This window comes from Lepisma saccharinum, chromosome 1 (genome assembly GCF_977018435.1).
Source record: "Lepisma saccharinum chromosome 1, izLepSacc3.1, whole genome shotgun sequence".
NCBI classification, from domain to species: domain Eukaryota; kingdom Metazoa; phylum Arthropoda; class Insecta; order Zygentoma; family Lepismatidae; genus Lepisma; species Lepisma saccharinum.
In genome coordinates, this window is record NC_139229.1 from 27,120,946 (window position 1) to 27,139,994 (window position 19,049).

Here is a 19,049-nt window from a genome sequence, read left to right on the forward strand (position 1 = left end):
ACAACGAATGAGTGGACATCTAACACATATCGATCAATAATAATTCAAGAAATGGGCCTCCCCGATGGCGAAGTGGTAGCGTCTTCACCTTGTAATCAAGGGGTCCCGGGGAGGCACATAGTGGTTCGGATTCCACTTTAAACTGTAGGTCCAGTCCCGATTAGCCTTACTGTGCATAAAGTGGACTAAAACACCAACTCAATCAATCAATCAATTCAAGAAATAATTAACGGTAGTACATTCAGCACAAGAAAATTTTATTTTTTTTCAGCATAGACCATAACCTCTATCAACAACATTGATCGCAAAGAAACTTACAGGTTAGTAAATAACCATTAGGTAAGATTACAGAACTGCGTCATAACAGAATTTATGTCCTAATGTGAAAAGATTATTCTGTTTTTAAATGTAAGATTTTAAATATCGAATTACTGAATTGGGCGGGAGGTGGGGTTCGAGTGAAGCCATTTGACGACTTGGTTTGACAGTCTTCACAGTTTAAGACTAATAAAGACTCTGTTCTTGTGTTTGTTGCATCACGGGAAAATTATGTACACTCACGATCTCTACACTGTGTTGACCTTCTGGGCGTGACTACGTTTAAAGCCCCGTTGCTGTGCTGTTATCTAGAACCTTCATGTTTTACACCTTTGATAAGAACCTTAAAATACGACCTAGAAATTGCCGTCGGCTCTTTGAGCCATTGCCCATCCTGGTAGACATTACAAGTGCATTGTTAAGTGGCATGTAAGAAGAATGACGTCTGGAGGCTCTTCATTGTTGAAGTATTTGTTGTTTGGCTTCAACTTCCTTTTCGTTGTAAGTACAGTTGAGATAGCTTTATGCGTAACTCAGTTCTGCGTATATCTGTTTCATAAGTAAATCAGTGTAGCTCCCGGCAAAATATAATTTTGAAACGTGTTAATTAAACCTTATTTGCACGTAATGCATTTATACGTAACTCGTTCTTATACGTACTAATTTCCATAAAATACAGTTGATTTGTACGTAACCAAGCTACAACAATGTCACAGTTGTGACAGTTTTCAGTTACTACTGGTCGGCCATGGACAACAGAAAGAGACAAAGTTACACACTTCACCAGAAAGTAAAATTTATACAGGATGTGGATGCTAATTCACTTAAAACTAAAACTGAAATATCTGTAGAATTAGGCATAGCTTATACCACACTGCACAAAATAAATGTTATTTTAGACGATTTTTTAAAACTGGGTAGAAAAACTATAGTTTCTACTGTAGTATTTCAATGTTCACTAATAAAGTGGCAACTGTAATAATCAAACTTTCAGATTCGTTAATTTACCACTTTATGACAGAAACAACCTGTATTATGTATACATTGTACCTCAAAATAGATACAATTACAGTATTTTAATAATGATATGACATGACATCTAAATCTGATTTGTAAGTAATTCTCAGTTATACGTATCAGGTTTAACTGTAGTTACAACAAAAAAAAAACACCTGCAGTTTGGCTGGTGAGTTAAGTATTTGTTTAAAGTGAACTTTTATGCACAGATAGGCTAAGCATAAAAATCTAATAAATAAAATAATTAATATAAATAACACTCTTAACATAAGTTTTTATAGTTTAATAATAGTGACTGGATCTACAGTTTAAAGTTGGATCCGAACCACTATGTGCTTCCAGGGGGTATCGAACCTGGGACCACTTGGTTACAAGGCGACGACAATTGAGACGCCCATACTGACTGAGAAATTAAGCACCATTTGGAAGTAACGAAAGAAATTGAAAGTAACAGCTACTATTTTCGAGTAATTGTATTCACTGTGCGAATTTAGCTTTTTGTTATGGGAGCAAATTTGTATTAAATTAAACTAATGCCTTGTACCTTAGGGTCTAACCTAAGTCATTTAATCTTAACATTGACACGCAATTTAGAAACACTTATAGGGTGACCAGATATTTGTTGACCAAAAAGAATATAGTCTATAGGTTGAAGGTGCGCATGCATTTTGTTCTTTCACGGGGGTCCGCAAGAATCCCGCGCGACTTCTTGACAGTCTAATTATCCTGGAAATTATGCAAAATTAAAACTTCCTTTTTATTTTACACTAATTTTGCACAAAAAAACTATACTTTGTGACTACATAATATCTATTTTAATATTCTGATGCAATTCTTGAATATTCTAAAGCAAATTTCTTGATATGTTGATGCCTATAATTGGAGGAGAATATTTACACACCAATATTGTTCAATATTTTGAACAAATTTTAATTATTGCAATTTTCAAGTATCGGCATAGGTATCGGTATCGGTTCAAAGTGGTATCTGCTCAGCCCTAATCATTATCATTAAATTCCAATGAATTTGAAATATGTTTTGCTTGTTGATGGAATACGAAAATGACACTTGAAATTGTTCATAGGAAATTCTTGAGTCAAGGAGTAAATACTTCAGTTTGTTGACATCTTGACGTTTTCCGTTCTGTGGATTTTAAGGCATTTTTAAGCGTAAAGGTAAAGGTAAAGTGCTCCCCTGTGCATAGCACCACGCCATGAAGGCGTATAGGGGGTGTGGGAGTAACGCCCCACACTTTCTTGATCCGGTCGTGAGTGGGGGTGATGTGATCAGCATCACGCCCCTGGCCGCCTTTACCCCCCAGGTACCCATGTTATTCGACTTTTAAGCGTAAAGTAACGAATGAAATTAAATAGCAAGGAAAAGAGTATATTTGGGGATTTTTGCAAATTGAAAAGAGTATAGAGTATATGAACCTCTAAAAGAGTATAATACTCTTAAAAAGAGTATGTCTGGTCACCCTAAACACTTAGTATAGCTATTTTCATTCTAAAAAACCCAAGCTCGTACACGAAAAAGCTATCGAACTAGTTCAAAACCAATGCAAACATATGCTAAGGCACAATTTGTTTTAACAATGGTGCTATCATCAACAAAAATACTGAAAACATTTCCTCATTGTAAAATCTCTGCACCCAACGACAATGAAAATAAGTAAACCAGGGGTAATTAAAAATTGAACTTCAGACATGTAGGATGCAATTGGTTTAAATGTTAATTAACTGTTTCCCGAATGTTTTTCAACTGTATTTATTCCATAATTAAGAAATTATATACTGTGGGTCTATGCTTTAAAATTTCTTTGAGGGGGATAAAAACATTCGTGGCAGAGATAAAAATTGTTGTTTTTTTTGCCGGGGATAAAATTGTTTGTGAGGGGAAATCTCCGGTATCTCCCCCGTTAATTCGCGCAAAGACTGTATTATGAAGTAACTTTTTAAAATGAGTAACTGTAACAGTAACTGGATAACTATTAATGAAATTTTCCTCAGGCACTCTTACAGTTATTTTTCTGTACTTTTCAACTTTAATGAACAAAAAATTGTGTTTGCTAAAAAAAAAAATGAAACACAGCTTTTGCTATGTGTGTGTTCGTCCCACGTACGTATGGGTGTGTTTTACGCCTAGCCACCGAAGTTCCCGGGTCTAGCTCCCTGTCTGGGTATCGGTGTTACTCATGAGTGTCCATCAATTTCATCTTATTATCAATCATCGTCGCGATTGATCAGAAGGTGCAGAAATGCGACTCTAAATAATAAAAATTGGTGAGGCGTTTTTGATATGTTGGTGGCGTGTGTCTGCAATACAGCAAAATGGCATTAGGGCTGTATGTGGAAAGATGGTTAAAAAAAACCGTATGTTTATTCTTTAACTGGGTGTTCCCACTTATACAATCTTCATGGTTAGTTAGAAAAATAAAAATATGAAACACATGTATGCTAAAAAGAATATACAAAAATTTAATATTTTCATATATTTTTCCCAGAGCTGTTGCAGTTTTTATTGTAAATTCTAAGAGTTTCTAGTGAGAAGGATGTGCCAGCATAGCCTGACACAGCTCCTTGGCGTGTGGTTTTGCACATGAAACTTTCAAGCGGAGATTTGGCTCCAAATTTGGTCTATTTCGGTACTTGTTTTTTAGGTACACCATAGATGAAAAATTGCTCTCGTATAAGTATATAGTAGCGTAGGCATTCTCGACATTTCTCTTCCGAGCTGATCGCGTACCCCCTTCAAGTCGTTCATGTACCCCTGAGGGTACGCGTATCAGAATTTGAGAACCATTGGTCTAAATAATACAGTGTTCCGTATAACCCGAGGCAAAAAAGCTAAATAAAACCAAAAAACTTGGCTGCGTTCGAAGCGGCAATGTGCTGCGTAGAGTAACTGCCAGAGGCAACACCTACCAATAATCTCTCATTCCAACAATGACGTGACATTGCTCCTCGGAAACGATACAACGTCCTGAAGCAGAAGACACTTGATCATTTCTTTAAAGTGTAAGTTCCGTATTGTCTAACTATAGTTTCCAACCATCAGCACTGGGCAATGTAAGTACATTATTCATAACACCACGTCTTATTTTTGCACATACCGTACTATTTTGTGATATTGTGTTTTATTTCGCTTTTTCCGATCTTCCCTAGGTGTTCCATAGACTTCGAGTTGTTTGTAATTGGATGTACTCTCAATCCCGTTCACCTGGAATTATCGAGACATACGTATATAGACATATGTACATAGAAGTACACGGAAAGTTAAGTCTGGGAAAGAAAAAAACTACATTGCATCTAACTTCTTTACAAAGTACAAAACTAGGATGGATTCGGGCCCCCAAAATTCCATTCCTGTGAACATTTAGTGTAATTTTAGGCATAATTATGTACATGTCATACCTCTTATGCGGAAATTGAATTCTAAATAGCCCCCAAGTAAACGAAAACCGAACCTAAACAAAATTCACGGCTTCTCTTAAACTAAGTTGAGCTACACATACGCTTGCGATTGAATGCACATATACTTATAAATTATTGGATGACCCAACGCTATTTGTCCAATACAAAATTTTTACAACGGCCCAATTTTTAGTCATATTGGGGCTCGATTGACATGTGTACCCTCTTAAAAATAATTTTATATACCCAAGATGGAACATTTTGCATAAACCCCTGTATAGCCATCAATTCTAATAAAGGGTATGTGCGTATATTCTACAATTGATACGGGATTCTGGTATACCTTATCCAATAAACCTTATCTATTAATCTTATTTCAGACTTACGCTCACTCTCTTCGTCTTCTTCTATCTCAGTTTTCTCATTTTCTCTAATGTATTTCTGTTGTTTTTTTTTAAAAAAATACCTACTTTTTACTACAGAAATCATTACACTGCAATTGCATAACAACTTCCTCGCGATGAGAGTTGGGTGAGGCTCGGAGCTTTATTAAGGCCTAGCCCGTTGAGTCAACCGCCAAGGAACAACTCTTTAACACCACGCAATGAAAACAGTTCAAGTTACAACACATCCAAGGCTTCTGATTAGATAAAAAGGTTCTTTCAAATGCTTTCTCCTACAAGTAAAACTTCCGTTACAATGACCCTTTCCTGTTTTCGACAGACATTGTTGCGTAATGAAAATTTCCAGATGGAATTTCAATTTGTCACTAGAGGAAGAGTAGAAAGTAAATTACTGGTATCTTTATGATCCTTAAAACAGCTCAGAAATTTCGTAAAATAGCTTGCAGTCCCAATGGCATGGCTCTCCTAGGTAACGTCGTCGCCTTGTAATCAAGGGGTCCCGTGCTTGATACTCCAGGTCAAGTATAAATTAGCCTATAAATGCATAAAATTGGGCTTAAACTCAAACTCTCGTAAAATAAGTTACTTTCAACAAAAGTGCCTCCTTTTCACCAGTGTTACCACAATTTTAGAGTTTTTGATTGATATGCCTTAATATCGCTTTTCTGCTACTTTTGTCTAATCGCAAAGATGATGCTGAATGGTGAAAAGATGAAAAGAATGAAAGGACGATCACAAGCATACATGGGCACACAACACAAGTCCCACAGAGGAATATACTGGCTTTGAGTCCAGATGCCAGACCCTCGTTGACCTGCAAGACTTTAGTTACCGGGTGGATGCCTTCTCAAAAGATCACCATTTACACAGAGGGGAATTTGCCACTAGGCTATCCTAGGCTATAGCCTAGAGGCCGAAAGTCCAGGGAGTGGTGCACAAAAATTAGACTGAAAATAGCAAAATACAAAACATGTCAAGTCCTCTTACTTGCCTATTTCATGGAAGTTTAATGAATATTTTTTTTATCGGATATGTCTATATTTTAAAGTTTACAAGTGTTATTAATACAGAGCATGCAATTAGTGGAAGTGCAGTACCATGATAACTAGGGCTACGATTTTTATGACCTAAAAATCACCAAAATATGCAAAATAAAATATGTTCTTATGACCTAACATTGTGCAAAATATGCACTATAATTTTAAACATAATCCCTTATAAATGGACTGTTTCAAACATCAATATCTAACTGCTGAGATATTTTCACATTCGTACTATTTTTAGTTCACTTTATGGGCCGCAATCCACAATGAAAACTTTCTGTAAATTTTCAAATGAAAATGAAAAAGCTTTTGCTTCAGTAAAAAAATACAAAAAAAAAGCTCGAGTCAACCTGGGAGTAAGAATGAATCAACTTCGAAAATGACTATATTTCTTGAAAAAGCCAAAAATATGCTGAATATGACCGAGAATCCATCAAAATATGCTCTATCACGCAGAAATGGCTAAATATACCAAAATATGCCCTTAAGAAGTACCTTAATTTAATTAGTTTCTTCATAATATAAGTCATAAAAATCGTAGCCCTAATCATACCAAAATGTTCCTTAATTAATAATTATTAATAATAGAAACAATAGTAGCAGCAGTAAACAGCAATAATAATAATTATAATAATAATAGTAATAATATCGGCTGGGTCCAAAACAAATGATAGCCTAGGGGCCCAAATTTTATAAATCCCCCTGTTCTTACACCCTACACAATCTGAGGACATAATTTACCTTTAGAAGGGACAAATTTTATCTTTTTCGCCCAAATTTTCCTTCATCTAAAGAACCCACACATTAATAATACACCACTAAGCCCCGCGACAGGTTACGTTTGCAGCAGGTTTTATGTATTAATCCGCGTAAAAACGGAGCACAGCATTTCTCGTGCCAGTTTTGCCTCAATCGCCGAGCTGTTCATGTCACAGACAGTGAGAAAATCGACAGTATTGCAGCGGAACTATATTCTGCGCGCACGTTTGGGTCTATACATGCGAAAAGTTGCTGCAAACTTAACCTGTCGCGGGGCGTAGGTGGCTCAGTGTCATGGGAGTCTAAGAAATAATAAGTTCCAGCAACCAATCACAGAACCTGAATAGAGAATGTTCTGTAAATATATGTGGCCGCGGTGGCTCAGTCGGTAACGCGTCTGACTACCATGCTCAAGGTCCCGGGTTCGATCCCCGGCCGGTTCAAATCCGGGAACTTTTCTAACGGTGGAAGCGGCCCCAGCGCCCACCCAGCGTCGAATAACATGGGTACCTGGGGGAAACCCTGGGGGGTAAAGGCGGTCAGGGGCGTGATGCTGATCACATCACCCCCACTCACGACCGGATCAAGAAAGTGTGGGGCGTTACCCCCACACCCCCTATACGCCTTCATGGCGTGCACAGGGGAACACTTTACCTTTACCTGTAAATAATATAAACAATGACTAGGTCAATGCTCTTAAAATGTTGACACGATAGATAGAGCACTTTTGCTTCTTGAAAAAATGCGTTTTATGTTACGTACCGCTTGGATGATTTTTTTTCCGTCCCAAGCAGGAAATGACGATTCAGAATATCACGCAAGCTGCTGCTATTTCCTCATTATTTGGAATTCCCTTTAAGAATTCACAATGTATATACGAGAGACAAATCACAACGTTCGAGACATTTGTGTAAACATTTCAGAAGAAGAGGCATTGACATAAGGTCAATACATTGTGAAGCAAGGCATGTGATATTATTAGACATTTTTCACGATAGATAGAACCACTGTAATCTTTATTAAAAACTGTGAAAATTGCACAAAATCATGTGAAAGAACTTAAACGGATTTACTTGGAATAATTCATGCATATTATTTTTTAAAGCGTACAGACGCAAGGATAACTAAGCGACTTTTACAAAATGGTAGTGAAATAATAATTTCAGAAAATACGAGAGAACACTGCTGATACAAAATTGTATGCGAGATGAGAAGAAATATTTGCTGTTCGAAAGAAGTTACTGGGGTCTGCAGAGCTCTAAGCGAGCTTTTGAGATATGGTCAACGGAGGCCTCCCCGATGGCGCAGTGGTAGCGTCGTTGCCTTGTAATCAAGGGGTCCCGGGTTCGATACCCGGTGGAGGCACATAGTGGTTCGTATCCCACTTTAAACTGTAGGTCCAGTCCCGATTAGCCTTACTGTGCATAAAGTGGACTTAAAACACCAAATCAAACCAAAGATATGGTCAACGAAATGGATACTAGACCTAGAATTTGTCTCTGGATAATGGTTTTTGCGATTAATCTGTGGGCGACATAAAACTCATAAAGTTATTAACTAAATTACATCAAACTACATTGTACAGTCACCGGTAATAAAAATGGGACACCTACGTGTGTTGCCTAACTATACGTCGTTATGTTGATTTTAATAGAACATTTTCAATGGAAACTTCTGCCACTGTCGTAGAGTTAGGCAACACACATAACGACCTGCACAGGATAAGAGTATTTCATTATCTAGGTGTCCTATTTTCTTTTACCAGTAACTGTCCTAACTAGGTAAGGCCAGATCCGGAATTTTCGAATCCGGGTCCAAACGGATCCGGATTTCTCGGATCCGGATCCGTTTGACCATCCCACATGAGCTCTTCTTTGGAAAGTAAGAATGTGTTTATAACATATTGTTACCTGATAATACACACACACACACACACACACACACACACACACACACACACACACACACACACACACACACACACACACACACACACACACACACACACACAATATATATATACACAGGGTGTTGCAAAATACCTGTTACAACGCTTGGGAGGTGATTCTACAAGTAAAAACAAGGAAAAAATGTCATGTGAAAAAATGTCGAAATCGGCACCGTTTTCGAGTGACAGGCGTGCGAAAATCGCCTCACACCATGTGTAAAGTACAATAACTCAAGAAGGAAGAAATACAGCAATGTCGGAATAAAATAATACAAACAAAATCGTACCTGGTGAATACAATGGTGCATCAATTGAGGCCCAGTGTAAATTGCGCAAGGGGACTCTCAAAGAAAGTGGGGAATCCCCTGATGGAAAATACAAGAAATTTACTACTATCTTCTACATAATGTTGAAATCGGAATGTAGCCAGTAAAAAATGGCGACGTATGTCCACATGTCCCACTACTGCTGGGACACCGTCCCACACCCGGGAAATAGGAAAATAACTGCAAATCTCCTGTTGTACACGGTTCACATTGCGGTTCGAAGAAAAGAAACCAATTTGTCGCATGTCTCACTACTGCTGGGACACCATCCCAAATGGAAAAAAATACTGGAAAATCATAAAAAAAAGTTTTCAATCGCTTAATGTTGACACACTACTTTGCAGTACGAAAAACAAAAGTTAAACAATGGCCACATGTCGTTAGGCTGTACATATACTACAAGAGAGCTCCCCAAAGAAAGTGGGTAATCCTCGAAGGAATGAAGACGGAGAATGGCGAGAAAACGCACACAATGGCATGTAACATTTCCAGGCACAGCACATCTGGAAGGGATTCCACTGAGAAGCGCACAACCTCCGCACATGCAGATCGACGGTATGAAGTACAGCGATATCCAGCATCTTCACTCGTACCTTTCACTAAAGGACACTATGTGGTGCTGATAGGGGCTCACACAAACACCGGTATACTCAGAGATGTTGTTGAAAATGTCCGCCATTGACTTCAAGACAAAGATGGCATCGGCGAAGCACTGATTGTCTGGTACGTGCAAATACCTCTGGCATGTCACCAATTGTCCCAGCAGCGGCACTAACACGAGCAACGAGATCCTCAGCACTTTCCACAGGGGTTTCATACACGAGCCTTTTCATTTCTCCCCACACAAAGAAATCCAGTGGTGTGAGGTCGGGGGAACGAGGTGGCCACGGTAAAGGTCCACCCCTGCCAATCCAACGATCGCCGAAAATATCGTTGAGTAAGGCTCTGGCTCCCCGGTCGAAATGTGCGGGGGCGCCGTCGTGTTGAAACCAGATACGTTGTCTACCTGCCAGTGGCACGTTTTCCAAAAGTTCAGGTAATACGTCATGTAGAAACACCCGATAATTCCCACCACACAAAGTAGATGGCAAAATGTACGGGCCTATCAAGTGGTCACCTACTACGCCACACCACACATTCACTGCGAACCTATGTTGATGATGGCGCACAATGATTGCATGCGGATTGTCCATATCCCAGACGTGGCTGTTGTGGCTATTGAACATGCCGTCCCTGGTGAACATTGCCTCATCGGTCCACAAAACTATTGTTGGGAACTCTGGAATGGAAAGAGTTTGTTGCACGTACCATTGGCAGAAATCCATGCGTAGGGGAAAGTCCGTGGGCAGTATGTGGTGCACCTTATGCAATTTGTATGGGTGCAATCCCTCCTCTCGAAGAACGCGGAACACATTGCTATGGTGGGTTTGTTGAGTACGAGCAATGACACGTGTGCTGGTGTCAGGACGGTCTCGTATCGCGTCCAACACGTCCTCTTCAAATTGCACAGTGCGCACAGTGCGGGGTCTTCCACAATCCCACCTACGGGGTAGTAGAGATCCAGTTTCACGCAGTCGAGCATCAAGTCTTTGAAAGAGTGCATGTGCTGGTAATCGCCTATTGGGAAAACGTTCGTGATACAAACGACGTGCTTCACGGCTGTTTCGGTTTGCCTCTCCATAAACGAGATGCATATCAGCAAGCTCGTGGGTAGAGTACTCCACCATTGTCTTGTTCGAGAACTGCCCAGAAACAGGGGCACTTTCCCTCCGAGTGACGGATCACAACTACCGTGATTAGCACCCACGTAATGTCACACAGGTGTCCACGCAGTTGTTGCAAACCGAGAAAGAACACGGGAATACGTACTCTACGTACAGTATTCCTTAGCGCAATTCAACCATACACACACGCCAGACTAAACTCCACGCTGCGAGACGCAGAACAAGACAGGAAAAACAACGGTCGACTACAGTCTCTACGTAGTATCCACCAACACTAATACGTAACAGGTGACCTACACTCACAGCGCCTCTAGTGGAGCTTTCTGTACCAATTAGCTGAAATCAATCTGAGCGTAATTTGACGGCATAGCGTCATTTTCGAGTGAATTTCCTATTTCCCGAGTGTGGGACGGTGTCCCAGCAGTAGTGGGACATGTGGACATACGTCGTCATTTTTTACTGCCTACATTCCGATCTCAACATTATGTAGAAAATAGTAGTAAATTTCCTATATTTTCCATCGGGATTCCCCACTTTCTTTGAGAGTCACTTTGCGCAATTTACACTGGGCCTCAATTGCTGCACCATTGTATTCGTCAGGCACGATTTTGTTTGTATTCTTTTATTCCGACATTGATATCTTTCTTCCTTCTTGAGTTATTGTACTTTACGCATGGTGTGAGGCGATTTTCGCACGCCTGTCACTCGCAAACGGTGCCGATTTCGACATTTTTTCACATGACATTTTTTCCTCGTTTTTACTTGTCGAACCACCTCCCAAGCGTTGTAACAGGTATTTTGCAACACCCTGTATATATATATAGTGTGTGCGCGCGCGTGCGCGATTTGTAATTAACACACTTACAAGGAAGGTTATCTAAGTGTCCCCTTCCGATTTCCATGAAACTTGGCAGGTGTATAGAAGGGCCCTAAGGAAGAATTGTATAATTTTTGTATAACATTTCTATCTTGTTAAATGTGTTAAAGGTTTCATCCTGGAATGGAATGTCTCAGATTTATGTGTGTTTCCATTTCTAATACATTCGAATGAATACATATTCGTTTCAATGGCATTTACAAAATCACCTCTGACATTTTATGTTAAACAAGTAAGATTATTTTTGTACACGAGTGTGTTAGCGGATGCGGAGCAAAGTATTTTAGGAACAACACTTGAAAAAAAATCTTGTAGGACTAACTAATGAAAAGTTTCTTTTTAATCGAAGATCATAATACCTTTTAAGGTGTGGTAATATTATAATGGGATTGAGATACGAAACTCTCGGATCCAGAACTTTCGGATCCGGATCCAGATCCGGAATTTTCGGATCCGTTTGGCCATCCCTAGTCCATACAGTGTATTATTTGTATGACATTTCGTATTCATATTGTAAATTTGAACAAAAATGTTCACATTGCTCATTTTAAACATCGAGCAATGTTATGCATTGTAAGTAACCTACTCATTAGTATTTTCTGAAGGCAGAAACTATCAATGGGAGTAGTATGTTTGATACTACGGACAGTGCCGGAAAGGAAGAGTTTCTCTCCAGCAGCTTTGCTACACTTAAAACTTGCTTAACATGAGCATATGAGTTTTTTGCTCAAGTGTGGAGCTCTTCCTAATTTAAGATTTTTGTAAAAATGCCCTCGGGAATTTTTCAGAAAGGAAGAGTTTTTCAGATTGATTTGTGCATACTTAAAACTTGCTCAACATGTCCATTTGTTCAAGTGTAGTACCTGCCTAACCCAAGAGTTTTGTTTCGGAAAGTATCAACCCCCATCAAGCAGATTTTTGTCTATAAACTTGTATCCATACCCACCTATACATATTTACTTCAGGTTTAAGTTCAATTGGATACCATTCAATTTGCTTATCCAATATTAAAACAATACAATATGCAGAGCCTACCTCTAGAATTGCTTCGTGTTTGCATGTTTCTCCTCTGTGTCAGTGTGTGGAATTCCCGAGACGGTAGTATTGATTTTTGCTTTACCCTCAGCGCCAGTATTTACAGAAATTCCCGAGTATTGCATCATTCAGTATTGTGAGACTGACTGAGGAGAATAGATGTGTTGATACAGTACTTCTCATACTTACAGGTTTAAATTCATATTGAACAATATAAAATCTGTTATTTGTTGTAATCCACTCATATTTAGAGTCAAGCTTATATTTGTCCCAGCCTGTTATACATAACAAGGTCATTGCTATTCAAGATATGCATGTTTGTGCAGGCATTTGCGCTGGGTCAATGTGAATGATTTTCCACTTGTGGGCTATTGGCTTTACAACCTGTCATAAGATTAATATTAATAATATTAATCCATAGAGATTAGATTTAAAACCCAGGAAATTTTATATAAATACCAAAGCCAAAATATTAAGTGTATACACACCTACACACATACACACACACACAAAGCACACAGCTGAACCCAACTGATATTTTTTATTCAGTATAAAGTTTTGAATTGAATCCCAGGAAATTGTATATAATAAACAACAGCAAAAATGCCGAATCAAAAATATTGCAATCAGTGCAATAAAAATATATTTAGCTCTAATTGGGCCAGACACCAAAAAATTTGTAACCCAGATAAATACAGAACTCCCACAAAAATTTGCCCCAAATGCAATAGAAAATACAGCATGCAATACTTCACATATACACATAAAGATACTTGCTCTGCTTTGCCCTCTCAACCATCCACATCTGCTCTGAAAAGAAGGCACGAAGTACGTCTTAATGCCAGAGCAGCAAAACAGCCACGCCATGAACCCATCCGTAGCAGTTTTAACGGCCAATTAAGGGATCACCGTTTTGTATCAGAGCCAAGATGCGGCATTGAGAATTTCTTGAACAGTGTAAATCCTAATGTGCAGGCAATTCTAAATGCACAAAATGGCTCTTATAAGCTCTCCCTCAAATTGTTTGTACAATATAAGAAACCAAATGACACAAAATTTACACACCCCCACGTAACAGAAACTGTACCGGTATATTCAAACGCAAATTTAGACACAATAATAAGCAGGTTGATAGATCAATTGAACATCAAACACTCTGAATTTGCGGCAAAAGAGTCAGGATGGAGCCTATGCGGTTCATCACACAAGTTATATGTTAATATTTCTGAATTCAGCCCATTGCAAGGATCTACATATGTGCCATTACCTGCCAATATCAAAAACAAAAGAGCCGTGGTCAATATAAAAAATAATGACGCGAAATGCTTTTTGTGGTGTATATTAGCTGCTTTGTATCCAGTTTCAAGGAATCCTGAGAGAATAACTTATTACAAACAGCATGAGCACGATTTTGACGATGCAATGGAGGGTTTGGAATATCCAATGTCTGTTCAGAATATTGACAAATTTGAAAAAAAGGCCAGACACATCAATGGCAAACAATTATCTATTAATGTATTTATTTGTTCCACTGGCAATTGCCCGATAGCACCTCTCAGAATCAGTACAATTGATGATGAATCTGCTATTCCGATTGATCTGCTCTTAATTGAAGGGGATGATACATACCATTATACTCTGATACATAATCTTGAAGCTATGGTGAGAACACAACTAGACAAATCCAATACAATATTCAAGTTGTGCAGAAGATGCTTAACTATATTTGATGGTCAAAAAATGGTAAATGGGGTTCGTGAAAAAATGCAGAAATTGCCAAAAACAAGTTAATTGAGCATCTGAAATACTGTGCGAACCATAAACCTGTTCATATGGTGATGCCCAATCCAAGTGAAAATTGCAAATTCAAAAAGTCTGAAGCCTTGTTGGAACACCCAGCATATATTGTCTGGGATTCCGAATCAAATCTCAAATCTCTTGCATTCTGTAGCCCAGATCCCGAAGAATCTTCAAGTACACCATACCAGCAACATGAACCTTCCAGCTTTTGTTTTATGGTTATACGGGATGGTGTTGTTATTAAAGAATATTCATACAAGGGACCAAATGCCATCAAAATATTTGCACATAGAATAGAAAATGTGTGCCGTGACATAGCATCTAACATCTTATTAATATCAAAGCCTATGTTGCCTTTAACAGAGGAACAGATTGAAGATTTCAACAATACAGAAAAATGTCCGGTATGTGATTCTGAATTTTCAGATACAAATATCAAGGTACATCACCATTCTCATACAGATGGTCGATATAAACAGGCCCTGTGTAATAGCTGCAATATTAAGATCAAGAGACCAAAATTTATCCCCGTATTTTGCCACGGAGCATCCAATTATGATTTCCATCATCTGATCAGGTACGAGGGGTTTGAGAAGCAGAATTTAAATATTTTAGCTGAAAATGATGAGAAATATATATCTATTAGCAAGATAATTAAAGTTGATGGTGTTCTTATTCACATAAGATTTCTTGATTCTTACAGATTTTTATCTGCTAGCCTGGATACACTGGCCACTCAATTACCTGATGATAAATTAAAAATCACACGTGCATTGTTTCCAAATCAGGACCTGAAATTAATTAGGCGGAAGGGTGTATATCCATATGACTATGTTACAGATTTTTCTAAATTTGATGAGTGTTCCCTGCCACCACAAGAAGAGTTCTACAGCAAAATCAGAGGATCTGGAATCACTGATGATGATTATCACCATGCTCAGTTGATGTGGAACAATTTAAAATGCAAGACATTTGGTGATTATCACATGGCATATTTAAAACTTGATGTCACCCTCTTAGCTGATATATTGCAGGCATTCAGAAAATCTTCCATGCAAAATTATGGACTGGACCCAGTGTATTTTTACAGTGCCCCGGGCCTAGCATGGTCTGCAATGTTTTTCAACACCAAAAAGCAATTGGATCTGATCCACGATCAAGATATGTATCTGTTTATGGAGAAATGTATAAGAGGTGGGATGGTGCAATGTTCCCAGAGATATGCCAGAGCAAATAACAAGTATATGCCTGATTATGATCCAGCACGGCCATCAAATTATATACTGTATGTAGATGCAAACAACCTCTATGGTCATGCCATGATGAAAAAACTGCCATATGCAGGGCTTGAATGGGTTGAAGATTTCAATATTGAGGATCTTCAGGATTTTGATGACAGTGAATATGGCCTCTTCTTAGAGGTTGATCTGACAATTCCTGATGATTTGCACAATAAATTTTCTGATCTGCCCCCAATTCCTGAGGTTCAGTGCTCACCTGGCTCTAAACAGAAGAAGCTCATGATGACCCTGGAGCCAAAACAGGATTATGTCATATATTACAAAAACCTCCAGTTCCTGATGAAACATGGTGTTCAAGTGATCAAAGTTGGAAAAGTTTTGAGGTTCAGGCACTCAAGATGGTTGAAGCCATACATTGATACAAACACAGAGCTTCGAACATCTGCAAAGAGCCAATTTGATAAGGGCTTGTTTAAATTGATGGTGAATTCAGTGTATGGCAAAACTATTGAAAATGTCAGAAAACATACCGATGTTAAAATAATTACTGACCCCAGCCGGAGCAAAAAATTGGTTGCAAAGCCTAATTTCAATTACAGAAGAATTTATGATGAGCACATGGCACTTTTCAACATGATGAAAACAAAGATCAAATTTGATAAACCTATTTATGTAGGGGCTGTGATATTGGAATTGTCCAAATTACATATGTTAACATTGTATTATGATATGCTGAAACCTTTTTATGGTGATCGTGTAAAATTATTGTACATGGACACGGATAGTTTTATTCTTGATATTCAAACAGAAGATGTTTATCAAGATATGTCACAACCTGAATTGTTTCAATACTTTGATACCAGTGAACATACAAAGATTCAACCCTACAACAAAAAGGTGCCTGGCAAGTTAAAAGATGAGACGCTTGGTGATGTTATTGTGGAATTTGCTGGGTTAAGAGCCAAGATGTACACTTTTGAGACATGTAGTGGTGCTGTTGCCAATGCCCTTGGCCTTTTTGGCAACAGCACCACTACATGTCTCAAAAGTGTACATCTTGGCTCTTAACCCAGCAAATTCCACAATAACATCACCAAGCGTCTCATCTTTTAACTTGCCAGGCACCTTTTTGTTGTAGGGTTGAATCTTTGTATGTTCACTGGTATCAAAGTATTGAAACAATTCAGGTTGTGACATATCTTGATAAACATCTTCTGTTTGAATATCAAGAATAAAACTATCCGTGTCCATGTACAATAATTTTACACGATCACCATAAAAAGGTTTCAGCATATCATAATACAATGTTAACATATGTAATTTGGACAATTCCAATATCACAGCCCCTACATAAATAGGTTTATCAAATTTGATCTTTGTTTTCATCATGTTGAAAAGTGCCATGTGCTCATCATAAATTCTTCTGTAATTGAAATTAGGCTTTGCAACCAATTTTTTGCTCCGGCTGGGGTCAGTAATTATTTTAACATCGGTATGTTTTCTGACATTTTCAATAGTTTTGCCATACACTGAATTCACCATCAATTTAAACAAGCCCTTATCAAATTGGCTCTTTGCAGATGTTCGAAGCTCTGTGTTTGTATCAATGTATGGCTTCAACCATCTTGAGTGCCTGAACCTCAAAACTTTTCCAACTTTGATCACTTGAACACCATGTTTCATCAGGAACTGGAGGTTTTTGTAATATATGACATAATCCTGTTTTGGCTCCAGGGTCATCATGAGCTTCTTCTGTTTAGAGCCAGGTGAGCACTGAACCTCAGGAATTGGGGGCAGATCAGAAAATTTATTGTGCAAATCATCAGGAATTGTCAGATCAACCTCTAAGAAGAGGCCATATTCACTGTCATCAAAATCCTGAAGATCCTCAATATTGAAATCTTCAACCCATTCAAGCCCTGCATATGGCAGTTTTTTCATCATGGCATGACCATAGAGGTTGTTTGCATCTACATACAGTATATAATTTGATGGCCGTGCTGGATCATAATCAGGCATATACTTGTTATTTGCTCTGGCATATCTCTGGGAACATTGCACCATCCCACCTCTTATACATTTCTCCATAAACAGATACATATCTTGATCGTGGATCAGATCCAATTGCTTTTTGGTGTTGAAAAACATTGCAGACCATGCTAGGCCCGGGGCACTGTAAAAATACACTGGGTCCAGTCCATAATTTTGCATGGAAGATTTTCTGAATGCCTGCAATATATCAGCTAAGAGGGTGACATCAAGTTTTAAATATGCCATGTGATAATCACCAAATGTCTTGCATTTTAAATTGTTCCACATCAACTGAGCATGGTGATAATCATCATCAGTGATTCCAGATCCTCTGATTTTGCTGTAGAACTCTTCTTGTGGTGGCAGGGAACACTCATCAAATTTAGAAAAATCTGTAACATAGTCATATGGATATACACCCTTCCGCCTAATTAATTTCAGGTCCTGATTTGGAAACAATGCACGTGTGATTTTTAATTTATCATCAGGTAATTGAGTGGCCAGTGTATCCAGGCTAGCAGATAAAAATCTGTAAGAATCAAGAAATCTTATGTGAATAAGAACACCATCAACTTTAATTATCTTGCTAATAGATATATATTTCTCATCATTTTCAGCTAAAATATTTAAATTCTGCTTCTCAAACCCCTCGTACCTGATCAGATGATGGAAATCATAATTGGATGCTCCGTGGCAAAATACGGGGATAAATTTTGGTCTCTTGATCTTAATATTGCAGCTATTACACAGGGCCTGTTTATATCGACCATCTGTATGAGAATGGTGATGTACCTTGATATTTGTATCTGAAAATTCAGAATCACATACCGGACATTTTTCTGTATTGTTGAAATCTTCAATCTGTTCCTCTGTTAAAGGCAACATAGGCTTTGATATTAATAAGATGTTAGATGCTATGTCACGGCACACATTTTCTATTCTATGTGCAAATATTTTGATGGCATTTGGTCCCTTGTATGAATATTCTTTAATAACAACACCATCCCGTATAACCATAAAACAAAAGCTGGAAGGTTCATGTTGCTGGTATGGTGTACTTGAAGATTCTTCGGGATCTGGGCTACAGAATGCAAGAGATTTGAGATTTGATTC

At 38.3% G+C, this 19,049-nt stretch overlaps 1 protein-coding gene across 2 annotated transcripts in view; it reads left to right on the forward strand.

Moving 5' to 3' along the window:
* Positions 1-547: 547 nt before the first annotated feature.
* The window catches only part of LOC145993988 (tetraspanin-4-like), a 32,328-nt gene continuing 13,826 nt past the window's right edge, over positions 548-19,049 (forward strand). The window contains exon 1 of one of the 2 annotated variants that reach the window (XM_083130034.1): positions 548-819. In XM_083130034.1, coding sequence (XP_082986160.1) covers positions 757-819 — 63 coding nt within the window. In that variant the 5' untranslated portion in view covers positions 548-756. The remainder of the gene's footprint in view (positions 820-19,049) is intronic. The other variant, XM_083130027.1, reaches the window with a different exon arrangement.